General features: G+C 47.5%; 1 protein-coding gene across 5 annotated transcripts in view; it reads left to right on the top strand.

Annotated features, from left to right (window-relative positions):
• APEX1 (apurinic/apyrimidinic endodeoxyribonuclease 1) overlaps nucleotides 1-20,859 on the top strand; it is a 70,008-nt gene that overhangs the window by 33,153 nt on the left and 15,996 nt on the right. For 4 of the 5 annotated variants that reach the window (XM_069202441.1, XM_069202443.1, XM_069202444.1 and 1 more), the window contains exons 3-4: nucleotides 2,468-2,655; nucleotides 19,299-19,491. In XM_069202441.1, coding sequence (XP_069058542.1) covers nucleotides 2,468-2,655; nucleotides 19,299-19,491 — 381 coding nt within the window. The remainder of the gene's footprint in view (nucleotides 1-2,467; nucleotides 2,656-19,298; nucleotides 19,492-20,859) is intronic. The other variant, XM_069202446.1, reaches the window with a different exon arrangement.

Raw genomic sequence — 20,859 nt, 5'->3', positions numbered from 1 at the left:
TAATAATCATTTAAAAAAAAGATTACCTGGTGTTCTGGTGGGATTACGCCCCCCCCCCCCCCTTGCCCCCTTGGGGGAGGTGGTGGGGGGGGGGGCAGATCGGAGGCTATTGCTGATATCTGTTCCCCCAAGCAGAAAGACTGTGCTCGTATATTTTATTTCATTTTTTGCTGGGCATAGATTGGCCATAATGGCCCTCCTCTACACTAACTAAATAAAGGAGGGTGATTTCCCCAAGCAGGGATCCACTTGGGAAGGTACCATTGGAACGAGGAGATTCTTCTCCTTTCCGACAATACCTTTCCAGGCTGAATCGTTTCACAGCAGTGCTGAGATAGCCACATGAGCACCGGTGCAAAGAGCGTTAAATGAGCCGATCGGCTCATTTAATTTTCCCTGAAAACAAAGAACCCGCATCGGAAGGTGGAGAAGCTTTCTCCCACCTCCGAGGCTGTTTCTTTTTGAAGGAAATCCCTCTGATGCCCGCACCGCAGAGATTTCCAGTGCAGTGTATGTTGGATGCACCGAACGGGTTAAAGAACAAAACTAAACATTGCTCTTTCTTCTGCTGTTTTTCTACCTGTATAGTGACAAGCAGAGTGTAATAACAGTTGAGTTGTGACATCACAATGCCTGTGCCTGCTGCCAGAGCTGGCAGACTGTGTCAAAGGTGGGATGCGGAGCAGAATTGCAGCTAGTTTAAACAATGAAAATTAGAATTAGCTTTTTGGAACTTCTAATCTGTTCTTTGAAATGAACAGTCCATAGCCGATAAGAGACGTTTATGGAAACATGTTTGTGTAAAAATAAAGCCAGTAATCTCTCTGTATGTCAGCTGATCTTATGAACTATATTCGTTAAGTGATTTAATTAAACTGCACTGTTTTTTAACAGATTATTTCCTGCATAACTTTAATAATATTCACAAATATCTCTGCATTTATTCTACATATTTGCTACCACACTTGTTCTTATGGAGGAGCAAGTCACCAGGAATTTAAGCATTTTGGGTGAAGAGCGATGGTGAGATTATGCATTAAAAGAATAAAATGCCCTTATCCTGAATACCTTAAATGGATACTGCAAACCTAGAGTGCCTATGAAATAAGCAAATTGAGCACTCGCAGTGGGGAAAAAATGCATGTGATTTTAACAGCTGCGTAAATTAATGCTTTCATTTGTATTGCATGTACATAACTTGTGTAAGGAAAATACGGGCTGCCTCACAAAGGTCAGCCAGGTAAACCTGTATGAACCTTCTTTAACAAAGCAGAGGGAAGGCTTAAGGAACATTGTGGGACAGGCCAAGGGCTGGCCTTGCAGTTCAGCTTTTTATACAGTTGAACAGATTGATCTAAGGAACTGAGAATTATGTGTGGGATGAAGATGTCAAGCTGGTGCAATAACCAAAGCATGCCATAAGGGCATTTTCTCTGCTGAAAACTTTTTTTTTTCTGCATATGTCTCACTACTTTGTCAGCTTTACTTTAAAATGAAGCACCGATTGCTGCCTTTACTATTTAAGAAATCATTTAAGGTGAGGGGCAGGACAGCAGCTGCAACTCCTCCTTTTATACTAAAATTGGTGTTTCTGTATTCAAGTACTGCAAGATCTCATCTTCCAGGAGCCGTATTAGAGAAAGTGCCCCATGGGTGCAACGTACGTGTGGTCCACCAGGGCATTTTGCTATTACAGAAGGGGCTGCAGGCATTTGTGCTGCCCCTTCTGTAATACTGATGGCGTTGGCACACGTGTAGCGCCAGTCCTATTGTGAGAGGGTGTTTTCTCATTTGCGTAGGGTCTTGGCCTCATACAAATGAGGGAACCACTTTGCCTATGCACCGAGCCGTATTACCAGGGTAGGCACAGAGGCAAACATGCTCTTAGGAGGCGCATTGAAAGTGCGCCACAAAACAATTATGCGCTGTAAGTGTGTCCCCTTACTGCAGCTCACTCAAGGGGTGAATGAGGGTCCCACGGAGCTCCCAGACTTCCCCCTGCAGGCATGTGCATTCACTTACAACACCCACCGGCTACGGGGATCTCTAATTCCTCTTGAAAGTTGGTGTGTTGATGCCAGCACAGAAAAACACGGAGGAGCTTTTAAACAGCTATGCTGTATTTCACTTAAATATGCTGCTCTCAGGGCAGCGCAAGTTAGAGACTGCCCGTAGTGCAGTGCAGTCATCAAAATAGAGCGCACTTACCCTGTTTGTGCACCTGTTTAAATGTGCGCTGTGACACACACATGTAAAGTTCGCTCTTTTACTAATACGGCCCAGATTGGCATTTAATACACCATGTTGTAAACAAGGGCTTTCCTATTGAGCTGCACTTGCGCCTATGCAGCCAAGGCAGCCTCCTTTCCTCTTGCATTTCTTTTAAGATATGGAAGAGCCCTTCATCAGCTGAGTCTTGTTTTATTGAAACCACCACCCTCTTTTTCCATTGTTTCTTCTTTCTTAGCAGAACCAGTGGGTAAGAAGAGCAAGAAAGGAGGTGGAAAAGCCAAGGAGAAGGAGCCGGAAGCACCAGCCATCTATGAAGATCCTCCCGAAAAGTTGACTTCTGCCAGTGGAAGAAAGTACAACCTGAAAATCAGCTCCTGGAATGTCGATGGACTGCGGGCCTGGGTGAAGAAGAATGGCCTAGATGTGAGTATCACATCACCAATCGTACATTAGCTCCAATCAATAATACATTTTGCAGGATGTACATTTGTCCACTGTGACTCACTGATGATTGTTCTTCCTAAAAGCTTCGGTGACTTCAATTGAATGAGCAGAAAGAGTTTTGGAAACTCCTTTCTCTCATACCCATTCATAGAAGAAAAGCTATATAAAGTTCTTCCCAAGGCAGACCCTCATTAGGTGATTGAGGCACAAGGGTACATGTTGCACTAACTAAAACAACCTTTCAGCTTCCATTTTGTGTTCTTTTAGGTGGAGGTATCCTAAGTGCATTCAGGGAGACACACATTGAAAGTTTGAGTTTCTTATCTTAAGTATCTTATGTGAGTTGAGCAAAAATCCCACAGTCCTGTTTTATGCCAGGAAAGCAAGGAAACAGGATCCTACCGGCCAGGGGCCTCATCGCTATTCTGACAATCTTATATCCAATGTCCGATGCTTTCGTGTGGTGTTGGGTAGCAAGGCAGCCTTGGCACAGCTGATAAAGTTTTTATAACAAATGTTGATAACAAATGTTAATAATATACATCTCAGTAAAACTATTGTAGGACCCTGTCTGTCTATGTAGTGTACCAATGTAGGGATACACTATGCAGATACTACAGGCGACCCATATTATTTTACAGGGTTTAAAATACTAACCGTTCATGCTCTTTTGTGGTAGTGTGCGCGAGCAGTTTAGGCCTGTCAGAGGATAGTATCAAGCATTAATTGCGCAGATACAGAGCCAGCATGCGAGATGCGCACTCAATAAAGAAATCTGACTCTAATTTATAAAAATAACAGATTTTTGTATAAATTTGGACACCAAGATCAAATAGGTATGTACTTTTCGAGTTGTCCATTTTTAAGTCACAGTAAAATACAATTATACTCTGGGCTTCAAGCGGTAATGTTCTCATATAGGGAATGAACATCTAGTGCATAGGGTCACTTACAGAACTGTTCCCTTGGAATTAAGGTGAGTATGGGGCAAGGCCCAGTGCAGCACCAACAGGTCACCTTGGGTGGCACTGGGGTGTCTAGGTGCAGAGGTGCGTTTTTGGCCTTGGGTGCCCTGTTCACTTCAATGGGAAATGGTCCTGTGACAAAGAGGCTGCAAGCTGTGACTGGGGGCCCAGTCTGGCTGAACCCAAAGGGGGTTCGGGTATTGAGTATCTTGGGCACGCAAAGACACCATTGGTCCACTCCAGCTCAGGCTGGGGACTTGTGTGCAGTAGTGCTTTTGTCTGGTGGGGTTGCACTACTGAAGGCTGTCTCGGTTCTTGGTTCCTGCAGAAAGAGGCTGCAGGCGCGACTGGGGGACTATACTGGCCAAAGCCATGGGTGGGCTTAGCTTCTGAGGGTCTCCAAACCCCTTTGGCACAGTTGTCTCCCTCGGACTCAGCTGTGGGGCTCAGGTGCAGTGGTGCTTTGAGGCATTGGGTTGCCGCTGTCAGAGACTAACTCTGTTTCTTGGTGAACTGGTGAATAGGAGAAGCAGGGTGATGGGTCCACTCATGTCTGGCCTTGAGGATCCTGGTGTCCCTCAACACTAGGTCTGCCTGTGTGCTATTGGAGTGCAGGGTTGGACCACCAACAAGCCTTGGTTGCTTCAAGGGGTCCAGTATCCCAGGTATAGGTGTAGGTGTAGGGAGACTCCGGGAAGGGTCAGTGTCTCTGAACTTCAGCAAAGTGGTGGGGCTGACTTCCTGAGCTCTAAATAATCTTCTACTGGCTCGTTGTTCCTTCAGTGGTTCTGATGGCCAACACTACAGAATACTGGACTTTGCAAGTGGTGCCTGCAGATGCTCCTCTGCTCCAAGGGGGATCTGCAAGGGTTGTAGGGAGGATGTCCAGCTCTTTGCGAAGTCTGTCCCATTGATGGTCCAAGTGCAAGCAGCTGGTCCGGGTTTTGCGCCACTCTTTGGTGCAGGTCTTCAGTTTTCGCTCTCTTTGGTCTGCCTTCTTTCTTTCTCGGTTTCAAGTAGTAAAATCTGATTTCCTGGTGTCAAGGGACCACCTAAATAATCAATTAAGAGTTAAGGGGAGAGAAGGGTAGTAGTTAATAGCTACTTACCCTTGGAGGTCAAACAACTCCCTAGATGACCACTTTATGTGGAGAATGGGAATCACCCTGTATCAGAGTTCCAAGTTCCACCACACACAATATGGTGAATTTCTCCTTTTCATGTTCATTTCAGGGTGAACTTACAGGGGCACGCGCATTTTATTGTAACGCTAGTAAAGTGCCTTGGATAACTAGGTAATTTGTATTCATATGCCTGAGCAGTTGGCATACTTGTTAAGTGTTTTCCAATAGAGCTAGCAGGATGGCTCATAGAGTTAAACATTGGTCACTGAGATGTGTAATCTGCAGGTCACAGGTCTAAATTCTGGCAATGCCAGCTCGTGGTTTCATCCTGCTGAATTCCATTTACCGTGCTTGAAAACAGCAAAACGGCCTTATTAAGTGCTACTATTTATATATCATCCCATACCATCTCTGGTCAAGTTTTGACCTTGGAATAGGTCTCCTTTTCCTCCATTTTGTGCTATGATTCTTAGAGTGAGGTATTGATTGTATAATCTCTCTTTCTCATTTGCTACCCCTCTTCATACATTCCCTTCAATTTTGCTTTGTTGGAGGGTTGTGACTTGGATCCTGAGCCAAGATGGCGTACTAGCTTGGAGCTCCGGCAGCTGGTAACTCATGTGGCGATAATTCTAATACTTCGGGGGGAGGTGTTCTCCCCTACAACCCATGTTGACTACTGAGGACTCACCTGATAAGGTGGGGTGACTGTGGGGAACCATCCTAGGCAGAAAGCCCCAAATACCTGCAGTTCCGCTACCAACACAGGGAGTCTGAGACAGCGGCCATCTTCTGGGCCAGTCTTGCTGTGACAGGCAGACCTACATTGTATTGTATTGTATTGTATTGGTTTATTTATAAATCGCATTCTGGCAAGATGCATCAAAGCGCTAATCTGAACGAGAACACAGGGAAAAGCACCAGCTAACGACCGAAAGCACCTATTGAGAGAAGAGCCAAGTTTTCAGGCTTTTCCTAAAGGTGGAGTGAGTACCAGTTTGTCGGAGCGCAAAAGGCAGGGAGTTCCAAAGCCTTGCAGCTTCCACCGTAAAAGCACGGTCTCCCCACCTAGCCTTATTGCAGCGAGGAACCGCGATCATATATTTAGAAGAAGATCTCAAATTTCTGGTCGGTTGGTAATATTGCAAGGTAGACTTCAAATAGTCGCAGCCCTCCGACTGTATGGCTCTATTAGTCAGACAGAGTTTTAAAAATGATTCTCTTATTAATAGGTAACCAATGGAGAGATTTCAGACTGCTACTAGCCGATGCAGACTGGGGAAGATTCAGAATAAGGCGCGCTGCCGTATTCTGGATGGACTGACGTTTATCAAGAGAAGTTTTGTTAACATTTAACAGAAGGGCATTACAATAGTCAAGCCTTGAGGTGACTAGTGCCAGCACAACCTGCAACCTTAAGTCCTTCTCAAGAATCTGCAAAAATTTCTTACGCGTTTTTAAGATCCTGAAACAGACCTTAACCGTGTGATTAATCTGTAACTTGAAGGATAGGGAAGTATCAAATATAATACCTAGATTTTTTGCAGAGGGACAAGGAAATGGACAGCCCCCGCAAGCCGTGGGCCACCAACTGTTATTCCAAGGAACGTTATTACGACCAAAACACATAATCACAGTCTTGTCCCCGTTTAGTTTAAGCCAATTGCTGGCCATCCAATTATTGATTGCTGTCATGCAGAGTTGGAATTTCTCCTTTGAATCCTCCCAGTTGTGTATTGATTGCTGTCATGCAGAGTTGGAATTTCTCCTTTGAATCCTCCCAGTTGTGGGAGACCTGCACAATCACCTGCGTGTCATCTGCATAAGAAACAATCTGGAAGCCAAAGGAGCGTACCAGGCTCGCCAGAGGCGCCATGTATAAATTGAAAAGCGTAGGACTGAGAGATGACCCCTGCGGCACTCTGCACGGGAGTTGAAAGGGAGAGGCACGATGCTCACCACAGGCCACAGTGATCGTTCTATCCGTAAGAAAAGAGCTAAGTGCGGTGCAGAGGTCTGGGAAGACCCGCATTCTAGCAGGGCACTCCACAGTGGCTGACAGCCACACATGAACCTCCCCTCCTGTGCCCCGCCCCTCTGACAGAGCCAGAGAAAGGCCATGCAGTGGTCAGAACAGCACATTTGTTGAAGGTACAGGAGTAGAGTAGGGCTCTGTGGTGCAGTGCAGATGTTGCTGTGGGTCAGGGCCTAGGATGTGGCCAGGCCACTGCTGAGTACTGTCAATCAATCAATATTTCTATAGCATGGCTTATCACGCATAGGGTCTCAAGGTGCTGTTGCGGACGTGCTGCTCACTCGAATAGCCAGGTCTTGAGCTTTTTTCTGAACTGCTTCAGTGATACAGTCTGAGTTTGAGTGGTAGTGTGTTCCATGTCCGGGCTGCGAGGTTGGAGAAGGATCTTTCCCCTTATGTGCTATTTCAAATTCTAGGAATGGCTGAGAGGGCAAGCTGGGAAGAACGGAGTTGTCTGTTGGGTGCGTAGAAAGTGAGGCGTTGGTTGAGGTAGGCTGGACCTATGTTGAGTAGTGCTTTGTAGGTGTGTTTGTGAGAAGCTTGTAAGTGATGCATTTTTGATTGGGAGCCAGTGTAGGTTTTGAGGTGGGACAAGATGTGACTGTGTCGGGGGATGTCCAGGATGAGCCTGGCTGCTGTATTCTGGATTCTTCATAGACTTGATTGCAGTTTCTTTGTGATGTCGGCATAGAGTGCGTTGCCATAGTCCAGTTTGCTACTGACGAGTGCATGGATCACTGTCCTCCTTGTCTCAGTGGGGATATACTTGAAGATCTATCGAAGGTGTGGAAGCTTGACGACAAAAGAGCATTGACTTGATGGATCATGGATAGAGAGGAGTCCAGGGTGATGCCCTGATTGTGTGCGTGGTCGGTGAGAGCGGAGGCGTTTTCCAAGGTGTAAGGCCACCATGAGTCTTTCTAGGCAGAGGGGGGTGGAGCCGAGTACAAGGATCTCCGTCTTGTCCAAGTTGAGTTTGAGGCAGCTGGCTTCCTTCGACATGGCGACTGCTCTCATTCCGTTGTGGACATTTTTCTTGGCCTTTGCTGGGTCATCTGTCAGGGAGAGGATCAGTTGGGTATCGCCGGTGTAGTTGACTATGTTTAGGCTGTGTTATCTGGTGATTTTGGTGAACGGGGCCATGTAAATGCTGAAGAGTGCCAGGCTGAGTGAGGATCTTTGGGGTACTTCAATGCATGTTTCTTTGGGTTCCGATGTGAACGGTGGTAGTCGGACACTCTGTTCTTCTGATAAGGAAGGGTCTGATCCCTTCTAGTGGTTCATCGTGGATACGGGTGTCGTGGAGTCTGGCGCAGAGGGTGGAGTGGGACACGGTGTCAAATGTGGCGGAGAGGTAGAGGAGGATGAGTGCGGTTGTGTCTCCATGGTCCAGTATGACATGTATGTCGTCAGTGGCTACTAGGAGTGCTGTTCCGGTACTGTGATTGCTCCTGAATTTGGATTGGGATGGTTCTAGGATCTGGTGTGTCTCGAGGAATTCGGTGAGTTGCTGGTTGAGGGCCTTTTCCGTTACTATGGCTGGGAAAAAGAGCATAGAGATGGGTCTGTTCTTCAGCTCCCTTGGGTCAGCAGTAGGTGTCTTGAGTAGCGAGTTGATCCCGGCGTGCTTCTAGTCGGATGGTAAGGTGGCGGTCTTGAAGGATTGGCTGATAGTCCGCCAAAGCTCTGGTGTGATGGTGGCGATGGCCAGGTTGAAAATGTGATGGGAGCACAGATCCCAGGGTACTCCGGAGTAGATGCAGTCCATGAACTTATGGGCTTCCTCTGGTGGCCCAAAAGTTCAAGATCTGGTGCGGCGTGGGGTGTGTGGTGGTGTTAGTGGGCAGTGCAGGTGGGTTTCAGTTCTTGAAGCCTTCGTAAATGTCCTGGATCTTCCATTGGAAAAAGGTGGTGAGGTCGTCGCAGAGGTCTTAAGAGGGAGGGATGACTGAGTTGTCTGTTCTGGGTTTCGTGAACTCTTTGATGATGGTGAAGAGCTCCTTGCTGTTGTGAGCATTGGGGCTGAGGCATTCTTGAATGGCGGCTTTCTTAGCGGCTCTGATGTTCTGGTGGTGCGCGGTGACTGCTTTTTGTATGCTCTGTAGTCTTCGATAGATTTGCTGCTCCTGCATTTTCGTTCCAGTATGCAGAAGCGTTTGTTTTTTTTGTAATTCTGTTGTGAACTATTTAGGTGTCTTGCTTTGTTGCTTTCCTGAGGGGAGCTACACTGTTGGTGCATTCAGAGATCCAGCGGTGTAGGTTACGTGCAGATTCATTTGCTGCGTCGGGTGGGGAGGAGTGGCTGACTGCATCAGTGAGTTGTGCTTCTGTGACTTTGCCCAGCGTCCGAGAGGGGGCGGGGCATAGTGGCATGCAGTGTTTATTGTGAAGGTGGAGTGGACGCACTGGTGGTCCGTCCCATGGTATTCAGAGATGTGAGAGATTGTGATGTTATTCCCTGTCGAAGACAGTGTCGAGGGTGTGCCCAGTTGTGTGAGTGGGGACATTAACAAGTTGCTTGAGTCAGAGTGTTGCGAGGTTGTCCAAAAGGCTTGTGCTGTTGTGGTCATTGTTGAAATTAAGGTGGAAGTTGAGGTTCGCCGTGTAGGATGTAGTCTGTGGAGGCAGGCGCATAGGAGGGCGACTAGGTCGGCAATGGCTTTGCTGAATTGAGGCTGAGGTCCGGGTGGTCTTTAGACGAGCGTGCCACGGAGAGAGGTGTTGGGGTTGGTCTGAATCTGGAACTGTAGGTGTTCTATGGTTGGCTAGTTCTATGGCACTGTGGTTGTCAGGTGGAGGGTGTTCTTGTAGACTGTTGTGATACCTCCTCCTGGACAGTTGGCTCTGTCCTTGTGGATGATCTTGTAGTCGTCTGGAATAGCTGTGGTGATGTCCGTGGCCGCGGTAGGGGTGCTCCGGGTCTCTGAGGAAGGCAACTTCCAGGGTGATCGAGTCAAGTAGGTCCCAGACTTCTACTGCGTACTTGACAGAAAGCGTGTGTTGAGTAGTCTGCACTGGAGGTGGACATCAGGGCTTGATGTGAGATTGTGTGGTGGACGGTGCGGGAGCTTGAGTGGCACAAGAAGGGTCCATGGGTGGTCCTTGGGTTGACTAGGTGGCAGGCCAAGGATCTTCTCTGGTTGAGGGCGCATAGAGTGTGCGTCTTACTGACTGATGGGATGAGAACCAGGGTCCGTGGTGCGGTCCAGGCGTGGGCGGGTGGGTGCAGATGGACTTTGTAAGGAAATGCCTCCTTGGCATGGTTGCCCCCTGACTTTTTGCCTTTGCTGATGCTATGTTTACAATTGAAAGTGTGCTGAGGCCTGCTAACCAGGCCCCAGCACCAGTGTTCTTTCCCTAATCTGTACTTTTGTATCCACAATTGGCAGACCCTGGCATCCAGATAAGTCCCTTGTAACTGGTACTTCTAGTACCAAGGGCCCTGATGCCAAGGAAGGTCTCTAAGGGCTGCAGCATGTCTTATGCCACCCTGGAGACCTCTCACTCAGCACAGACACACTGCTTGCCAGCTTGTGTGTGCTAGTGAGGACAAAACGAGTAAGTCGACATGGCACTCCCCTCAGGGTGCCATGCCAGCCTCTCACTGCCTATGCAGTATAGGTAAGACACCCCTCTAGCAGGCCTTACAGCCCTAAGGCAGGGTGCACTATACCATAGGTGAGGGTACCAGTGCATGAGCATGGTACCCCTACAGTGTCTGAACAAAACCTTAGACATTGTAAGTGCAGGGTAGCCATAAGAGTATATGGTCTGGGAGTCTGTCAAACACGAACTCCACAGCACCATAATGGCTACACTGAAAACTGGGAAGTTTGGTATCAAACTTCTCAGCACAATAAATGCACACTGATGCCAGTGTACATTTTATTGCAAAATACACCCCAGAGGGCACCTTAGAGGTGCCCCCTGAAACTTAACCGACTGTCTGTGTAGGCTGACTAGTTCCAGCAGCCTGCCACACTAGAGACATGTTGCTGGCCCCATGGGGAGAGTGCCTTTGTCACTCTGAGGCCAGTAACAAAGCCTGCACTGGGTGGAGATGCTAACACCTCCCCCAGGCAGGAGCTGTGACACCTGGCGGTGAGCCTCAAAGGCTCACCCCTTTGTCACAGCCCAGCAGGGCACTCCAGCTTAGTGGAGTTGCCCGCCCCCTCCGGCCACGGCCCCCACTTTTGGCGGCAAGGCTGGAGGGAACAAAGAAAGCAACAAGGAGGAGTCACTGGCCAGTCAGGACAGCCCCTAAGGTGTCCTGAGCTGAAGTGACTCTAACTTTTAGAAATCCTCCATCTTGCAGATGGAGGATTCCCCCAATAGGGTTAGGATTGTGACCCCCTCCCCTTGGGAGGAGGCACAAAGAGGGTGTACCCACCCTCAGGGCTAGTAGCCATTGGCTACTAACCCCCCAGACCTAAACACGCCCTTAAATTTAGTATTTAAGGGCTACCCTGAACCCTAGAAAATTAGATTCCTGCAACTACAAGAAGAAGGACTGCCTAGCTGAAAACCCCTGCAGAGGAAGACCAGAAGACGACCACTGCCTTGGCTCCAGAAACTCACCGGCCTGTCTCCTGCCTTCCAAAGATCCTGCTCCAGCGACGCCTTCCAAAGGGACCAGCGACCTCGACATCCTCTGAGGACTGCCCCTGCTTCGAAAAGACAAGAAACTCCCGAGGACAGCGGACCTGCTCCAAGAAAGGCTGCAACTTTGTTTCCAGCAGCCTTGAAAGAACCCTGCAAGCTCCCCGCAAGAAGCGTGAGACTTGCAACACTGCACCCGGCGACCCCGACTCGGCTGGTGGAGATCCAACACCTCAGGAGGGACCCCAGGACTACTCTGATACTGTGAGTACCAAAACCTGTCCCCCCTGAGCCCCCACAGCGCCGCCTGCAGAGGGAATCCCGAGGCTTCCCCTGACCGCGACTCTTTGAATCCAAAGTCCCGACGCCTGGGAGAGACCCTGCACCCGCAGCCCCCAGGACCTGAAGGACCGGACTTTCACTGGAGAAGTGACCCCCAGGAGTCCCTCTCCCTTGCCCAAGTGGAGGTTTCCCCGAGGAATCCCCCCCTTGCCTGCCTGCAGCGTTGAAGAGATCCCGAGATCTCTCATAGACTAACATTGCGAACCCGACGCTTGTTTCTACACTGCACCCGGCCGCCCCCGCGCTGCTGAGGGTGAAATTTCTGTGTGGGCTTGTGTCCCCCCCGGTGCCCTACAAAACCCCCCTAGTCTGCCCTCCGAAGACGCGGGTACTTACCTGCAAGCAGACCGGAACCGGGGCACCCCCTTCTCTCCATTCTAGCCTATGCGTTTTGGGCACCACTTTGAACTCTGCACCTGACCGGCCCTGAGCTGCTGGTGTGGTGACTTTGGGGTTGCTCTGAACCCCCAACGGTGGGCTACCTTGGACCAAGAACTGAACCCTGTAAGTGTCTTACTTACCTGGTAAAACTAACAAAAACTTACCTCCCCCAGGAACTGTGAAAATTGCACTGTGTCCACTTTTAAAACAGCTATTTGTCAATAACTTGAAAAGTATACATGCAATTTTTATGATTTAAAGTTCCTAATGTACTTACCTGCAATACCTTTCAAACAAGATATTACATGTTAAATTTGAACCTGTGGTTCTTAAAATAAACTAAGAAAAGATATTTTTCTATAACCAAACCTATTGGCTGGATTTGTCTCTGAGTGTGTGTACCTCATTTATTGTCTATGTGTATGTACAACAAATGCTTAACACTACTCCTTGGATAAGCCTACTGCTCGACCACACTACCACAAAATAGAGCATTAGTATTATCTCTTTTTACCACTATTTTACCTCTAAGGGGAACCCTTGGACTCTGTGCATGCTATTCCTTACTTTGAAATAGCACATACAGAGCCAACTTCCTACAGACTTGCCTTTGGGGTGGGGGGAAGGGGTCTGGACAGCTGGGAGGGGGAAAAGCACTTTGCTGGCAGGGTCAGCAGCGGCAGGGAGGGAAGCACGGGAAAGCAGTAACTAGTAAAGGCGCTGAGAAAAGTGCAGAAAAGCAGCAAAGTAGACAAGCAAGAAAAAGAGTGAAAAACAAGAAATAATAGCAAGGAAAAGACAGAAAGCAGACAGAAGCAGATGGCCACTAAGCCACCAGGGATGAGGTGCAGGTGGGTGCCTGTGGGTGGAGGCGGTCCTCGATCTGAGAGCCGGGAGGCCCTTAAGGAGATCGGTCGTGGTGGCAGCAGCAGGTGGAGTCCCGCAGGAGGGAGCAACAAACGCTGACCAGAAAGGTCAGTTGAGATGCCCAAGAGGCAGTGCCCAAGACCACAGTGTGGAGGACACTGGGCTGCAGCTGGAGGATGCACTTGAGACCTAGTGCCTCCACAACATGATCCAGGTGGGTGCTCCTCAGGAACTTTGAGGTGCCACGTGCATTAACTCACCTCCTATTTGACAACAGGAGAAGCTGCAATGAGAATTGGGAAGCCTTTGCTTGGGATGCCTGGGCTGTGCACGTTTGCCGCCAGTAACAGTCATAGGTTGGGGCAAGCCTGGTAGACCAATACAGCCCTCCAGCCCCAAAGTACACTTTCTGACGCTTCTCTCAGGAAGAAGCTGGAGAACAGGACACAAACTCCATCAAAGACCTAGACCCTAAACTAAAGGAGCTGCAACTGGTGGTCAGGGACTCATGGCTCAGCCCATGAAACCAATATTGACACTGTGGCAGTAGATATAAACTTACTAAGAGCGGACTTTCACAAAGTAACTGCATCTGCCAATATAATTTATAAGCAGAGCCACTGGAATTATGAGATTATACTTTTTTTGCATAGTTATAGATTTAATGCATTTTCCTCAAAATCCATCTTCTACTGCATAATCTGCAGATTGTAACAAAACAATGTTGCTTTTAGCTGAAAAGTGCAGTGACACATTTTGCGGCAGAGTGGCTGACCCGTTGCAAAGGTTGACTGGTCACTTTTCTCTTGCTTGTATTTGGGTGTTAAACTGGTACTAATGAGGTGCAAACAAAAACCAGACAGTGTTAAAAAAGACAAAATCATGAAGTAATACTATCACAAAATTTGCTGCCTTATGCCACCTATTTTGCCTTTCTGTGCCACGCTATTTACTCAACCATGCTTTGTGATTTGGTCCTCCCCTGCCGTATAATTTCAGTGACCCTGCTTATATGGAGTGGCATCAAGACAGTCATACTCTTGGCTTAGTTTGCCCATAGAGAAGCAGGGCAGAAATAGGTACGAGGTGTTCACACTGCACAGGGGAATCCAGTCCTTGCCATTACAGATATTATTCAGAGACATTAATTGAGTTTCCTAACAGAGGTGGACATTTTTGTTTCTGATTGCATGGTCTGTTTCTAGGTCAAACAGACCCTCATCCCCTCCACCAGCCACATATATGCAGCATAAATAGGAGATATAGCAGCACCATAAATGAAAATTATGCTGCAAACTATTGTGTTTTTGCAGTAAATAATTGTATTTACTTTCATTAGTTCCTGCATGTTTTTGCCCTGGTATTCTGATAATTTTCATAAACTATGCTTCTTTGTGCTATGTTATGGTCTAAAACCATGGTTCCCAACTGTTGGTCCGGGGACCACTCGGGGTCCGCAAAGGCTTCTCAGGGGGTCCATGACTGTGGTGTACTGGGATCCTGCCAACCAGGACCCCAGTGCAGGTGCTCTCTCCCCTACATTTAGGTTGCTAGTAACTTTGTACACCCACAATTGGCATACTGGTGCACCCATGTAAGTCCCTATTATATGGTACCTAGAGCATTGGTACAGCAGGGGTCCTCCATGGGCTGCAGCATGTATTGTGCCACCCACTGGAGTCCATGCAAACTGTCTGCAGGCCTGCTATTGCAGCCTGCTTTAAAGGGTGCATGCACCCTATCACTACCAAACCTAACCACTGCACTTAGATGTATGTCACTCCTCTGGTAGGCCCTTCAGCCCAAAGCATTGGTGCATGTCTCGAAGTGTGAGAGTACCGCTGCATGAGCAGGGGTGCCCCTACAGACCCCAGGCCAATTCCTTGAAGTGTGGGGAAGTCATCTTAAGGTATGTAGTGGACACTGGGCAACATGAGCGGTCGAACTATATAATGGATCCGCCAAATCTAGGCATGTTTGGTATCAAACATGTTGGAATCATGCAACTATACAGATTCCAGAGTTAGTTGCATACTACCATGTACTCAGTTTCTTCCTAGGTTCCCCCAGTTCTGCCTGTGCAGTCTTGCGTGTCTAGCTGCCAGCCCAACCTGCTGCTGACCCCAGATACTGTTCTGCCCTCGTGCTGGTGAGGCAGGATCAGACCGGAGGAGCAGAACAAAGGATTTCCTGCAAGGGAGAGGTGTCCTAAGGGCTGGGCTGGCCTCTTTGTGCTATCAGACTGCTTTGAATGGCACATTTGGTGCCCTCCTTGCATAATCCAGTTTACACCAGTTCAGGAACGCTCTGGCTTGAAACTGCACAAAGGACAGGGGATTGACCACCCCCTGTCCAGCTCCTCCCCTAGGGAGGTGCACAGAGCTCTGCCAGGTAGCCACTTGATTCTGCCATCTTGAAAATAAGATGTATAAAGGCCCCTAGGAGCATCTGACTGGTTAGACATTTACTTTCCCTGGCCTCTGGAACCGCTGCTGTTCTTCGTGAAAAAAGAACAAGTCTGCTTCTGGTGGGAAGGCTCCCATTGCAACATTGTTTCTGTATATCCTGCAAGAAATCTGCAGCATCAGCGGCTGTGCAACCTCCAGGGTTACAAGGACTCTAGTTGCACCAGGAAGCACAAAGGACTCTCCCTTGGAGTGAAGTAGTCACTCCCCCTGCAACCGCAGACACCTCAAGCTAACATCGACCGGCTGGCGGGTCTGCTGTCCATGGACATCTGAAGATCCTGCAATACAGGGTTGAGTCTGTGGCCTCCTCTGGGTACTGCTTGTCTTCTAACCAACTTGGGAGACTGTGGGCCCCTGCTACTGCCACTGGAATGGAACCCCTTTGCATCATGACTGTTGCACTTGCCAAGGCTTGTTGACTCTCCCTCTGGGAGATCTTGAGGCTCCAAGAAGCCCCGGCCTCCAGCACTCTGCAATCCGAAGATCAGCCCCTGTCCTGCAGCTCCTGCGACGTAGGGATTCTGTTTTGTTGGACTGGTAAGGCTTCCATGTGCCGCCCTGTGTTCAGCACCTGTAGTTCACTCATGGGGGCTCCATCGACTACTTTTGGCATTCCTGTGTGCTGAGGGCCAGCCCTGGTTCCCCCTCCTGGGAAGAGTCTCCTGGGCCTTGCTGGTCCCCCACAATTTTGCAAACACTTTTGCAACTCCAATTTGCACTTTCCAGTGCTTCTTGGTGACCTGGATGGTCACTAACCATCCTTCAATCTGGCGACTGTCTAAGGACAGCTCCTAGGCGACTCGTGGGATTTTCTGCAGCTCCTGGACCCCACAGCTGGACTTCTTCTTCCACAGACTTGCAGGAACTTCATCTTCAGGAGGGGGGTGGGGGGGGAGGGGGGGGTGGCATTGCTACCTGCACCACCTGGGCACCTCAAAGGGTGCTGGACTCTGCCCCATCCCTTTGCAGGTCCTCCACGTCCAGACTCTGTCCTTTGGTTCCACCGGCCTGGTCCATAGGCCATGACAGCAGCTGCACAATCCAAGACATCCACAGCCATCAGAGAATCCCTTCTCCCCTCTGCATCCAGGTCCCTGGTGTAGGTACTCCTGTCTTCTGGGTATCCTGGGGTAGGGGCACTATCCATCCATCTTGCCTGCTGGTTTTCATGGGGTCTGCCAGGAAGAGTCCTTAATTACACAAACCCCAACCACTACTCTGTGTTAGCCTATAGGACAACTGGGTGGGTAACTACATTACTCTTTGTTGCTGGGGTCACTTACTGTGCTTACCTCCTAGCTAACCAAAACACTTACTTTGGCTGGAGTCATTCTTTCTCATACCACTTTTTTAGTATATGGTTTGGCCCTCCCCTAGGGCTCTATATATTTCTATGCTGTTTCTGATGGTTATACTGTGTGTTTATTGTGAGTGTCTCTAAGGGGAGATATATTAGTCAGTTTAGTAGTAGTGCTGCAATAAAGTACCCTTTATTTTTGCGACACTTGAGTGGTTCTTTCTTGTGAGTAAGTTACTGTCTGGTTACTGTGGAATTGCAAGTGCTTTACATTCCTCCTGGATAAGCTTTAGCTGCTCGTCTCAGCTACCCCTAGAGAGAGCTTCTGCTATCTGGTCACCTGTTCACTCTCACTAAGGGCTTACTGGACTCCGTTTAGGGTGCCACACCATAAACTGAGCCAGCCTTCTATAATATATAGGTAAAAAGTGCTCTGACACCCAATCTCATTATAGGTGTAATGTGCTGCAGGCTTTCTGGGAAGCAGATGAGCAAGCTGGATAGAACTGAGGAAATTTAGCTTTCTAGCCACAACACGACCAAGGGCTCAAGTGGCAAGTTATGATGTGATCAGCGAGCAGAGTTCACATAAATCAGATCAGTGCTCAGGCAGCTAACCTATGTTTGGTTCGCATATGGCAAACGCACTGTTTGGGTCAGTGGAAAATGCTTCTCCTAAATGAGAGGTGCAGCTGCGGGGTTGCCTGGCCACATCTCTCGTACAGCACAGTGATAGTTCCTGCTGTGCTTATCTGTGCCCATCCTGGGACATCTCATAGGCAGAAGAGCCAAATGGGGTGGTGTACAGCAGAAAGCTTTCTGATGCAAATAGAAACATTCTCCCCATCGTGTTTGTTATACTCGCTTGTCTCCTGGTATGGCCAATCTACGTTTTCCTAAAGCGAAGAAGCAAGTAACATACACACGTACCATGGGGTATGCAAAAAATGGGGGGTGAACAAAGGGGGTCTGCTGGAAGTGGATTCTAGGAGCTGGGTTGATGTTGAAGAGTAGATGTGACTGATCATACCTGTGGTACTACATGCTTTCCTAAATGTTTGTTCCATTTTCCCTATTCAAATGTATTTCAAGGCTGAGACCAAGATGCCAGCCCATGCCATTTCGTTGTGACAAGAATAAAAACAGCTCTTCTGTATTAGCCAGGATACTTTTGGTACCCCTGTGTTGATGTGTTTTTTTTTTTTTTTTTTTTTGCCGGAAGGCTGCGTGGTGGATGTCATTTGATGATTTCATAGAGCTGTTTGGTAACTCCCTTATGATCTTGATAGCGAAGGTTCAGTTGGAGATGGGTGTCTAGTGGGCCCAGGACTTTTGAGTAGGTAGATGATTTATTGAGCAGAGGGATGGGAGTAGAATGTTTGAAAGGGCGTGGTACAGCAATGTGCAAGGAGGAGGGTTTATTGATCACATTAGTGAGATCTGCTAGAAGATATGGGAGATGATGCTTCTTGTTACTCCTCTATATGTTGGGTGAAAGAAGGACAATTGAATTACAGGCAGGTTCAGAGAATTTTAAAGTGATAGAGCTAGTCACAGTTTCTGTGTGTTTTTTTTTTTATTTTTATTCATACAGGAGGAGGTGTTCATGGTTGATGTGTAGCTGAAAGGGCTTTTTCAAGGGGACTCGTTATGTAACTCCGGTAAATTTTGAAGATTCCACTAGTTTGAATTTTTTTTTCTTTTTTTTTTTCTTTTTTTTTATAACCCTTGTTTGGAAAGGTAGACCTTTTTAGTTCTTTTGATGTCTTTGTAGCAGTGAGTCTTGTCTCTCGTTAAATAACGTATCTAATCCTTGTCTGCTCTTGATTTCCTGTGTTTGGCGATCAAGGTTACAGCTGATGGAGTTTAAGCACACACAGGTTTCCTTTACACAATTTGTGGATTTGATGTCAGTCTTTGGCTTTTGGGTTTGGAGGGGAATAACCTTGTCAGAGGTTGATAAGATGCTGTAACGAAGCTTCAGCAAGATGTTGCTTTCTAAAACATTTGAGAGGTTTTCTTAGTTGAGGTGTAGATTGCTTTACACTCTTCTGTGCATATTTTGTGAAATGCCTGGTGTGATTTGTTGTGAGGCCTGATTATTATAGGCCTGATATAGCTAGGTTGTTAGGATGAGGGAGATAAACAAGTGGGCAGTGTAGTGCATGATTGAAGCCTTGGCATGAATTTGTTCTAGTAAATTAACAGCTGTTTGTTAGGGAGGTTATGACCATTCAAGTAAATAATGATGATGTCCAGTGTATCTCCATTGGGAATACATTGGTCTGTTTTTACTCAATGAAAAAACATTGATTTTAATTATTACATAACAAAATGTTTTGGCTGATTTATCAGAAATGGAAATTGAAAATGACTTGTTTGCAGCATGTGAACAAGAGGTGTGGCTTAGTCTAGTCACTATCCTTCTGTACCTCATTGCCCCCAAACCTCGCCAACTCATTAACTCAGATAACTGGGCACTTGGATTTTATGTTTATCTGTGAAACCACTTTGATATTCTGTTCTCCCTTTTACTTCCATCAGTGGGTGCGTCAGGAGGATCCTGATATCCTATGCCTCCAGGAGACCAAGTGTGCTCTGAAGGCCCTGCCAGCTGACATCAAGGACATGCCAGAGTATCCCCACAAGTACTGGGCGTGTTCTGAAGAGAAGGAAGGCTACAGTGGGGTGGCCATGCTGTGCAAAAACAAACCAATTAATGTCACCTATGGCATAGGTAAGCATAAGGTCTGCAATACTTGCAAGCGGGTCATTTCTAATGTGTGGGGGGGGAGGTGTGTGTGTGTTTGTGTGTATGCTAATTGCATCTGTTTTGTGTTTATTATACACATCTATGTGCTGAGTGGGTAAAGGATGTTAAAACTTCATTACCTTTGCCCAGAATAGGTTTAGGTTTCCCCCTTCCCTTACCAAAAGGTGCCCATCCCCCAATTCCTTTGTTACTGCAATCCTCTTAACAGCGTGGAAGTAGATGCAGGGCAGAGTCTAACCCCAATGCACAGCACCCCTGTGACAAGTCACAACTACTCTGTCCGTGGATTCGAAATTCAAAAAGGTATAAAATCAAGTGACCAACAGGGACAAGATGTTACTACAGGATAAGAGGAACATAAGAACCTTTGATTGCTGCACATATTCAACCTGCCCGAGTCGCTAGAGCAGTATAAGTACTTGCTTCCCCTTTTGTGTTTATACGGGAGGCTGTAGGGCAAACTACTCTAACACAAATGAATCCTTTATGTGGATGCCATTCTTACTCTAGACTGGGAGGGCTGTGGACTGACCTTGCTGCTGTGACCTGCAGAGAAGAAAGTTTACTTCTTTGCAGGAGGACCTGGACTGGTTCTGGCAGGATTCACAGGAAGACTTGTGACAGGAGGAATTGAAGGACTGACGTTACCCAGGAACCACAAGGTCGTCTAAGCCAGCTCCTCACGAGGAACCAAAAAAGACAAAAACATAATCTTGGTCATGTAGCTGCATCCTTGTTAGACAGCAGTGATGGTTATGAGCCTCCCCATCCCTTATCCTTCCGGTGACTACTGTATACCTGTATTCCTCTTTCCCCAAGTCCAGAATGGGAAGAATTCAGTTTTTTGTTACTCTCCCAGCGTGGAGCAGCTTTGCTGAAGAAAATTTCCATCATTTCAGAGCCATTGGAATTATCTTCCTAGGTTGTTTTGGTTCAGGAGATAATCACCATTTTACAGCTGTGATCATGAACTAACTCTAAAAAAAAAAAAAAAAAAAAAAAAAAATGTGCTGGTTAGTCCTGATTAGACTATCGGCTCCTCTGCTTGCTTCCAGTCCTTTGTGTACCCCAGGAAAAATTGGAACATGAATAGTAATTTTTGAGGTATATTCCAATCAGCCCTTTAAAATGTAGACTGATCAAATTAGACCAATAAGTGATAGCTCTGTTAGGTGGCTTTGGTATACACAAATAAAAGCTGAACATAAACTATTGGATATTTGGAGGGTAGATAGAGGCTACTGGACTTTAAATTATACCCTTGGACTGTATTAGAGAAAATATTAGGGAGCCTTATGCTTATAGAAACCAAAATTAATACATTGTCTTCGT

This window comes from Pleurodeles waltl, chromosome 8 (assembly GCF_031143425.1).
Source record: "Pleurodeles waltl isolate 20211129_DDA chromosome 8, aPleWal1.hap1.20221129, whole genome shotgun sequence".
NCBI classification, from domain to species: Eukaryota; Metazoa; Chordata; class Amphibia; order Caudata; family Salamandridae; genus Pleurodeles; species Pleurodeles waltl.
This window is presented reverse-complemented; position numbering and strand designations above follow the sequence as displayed.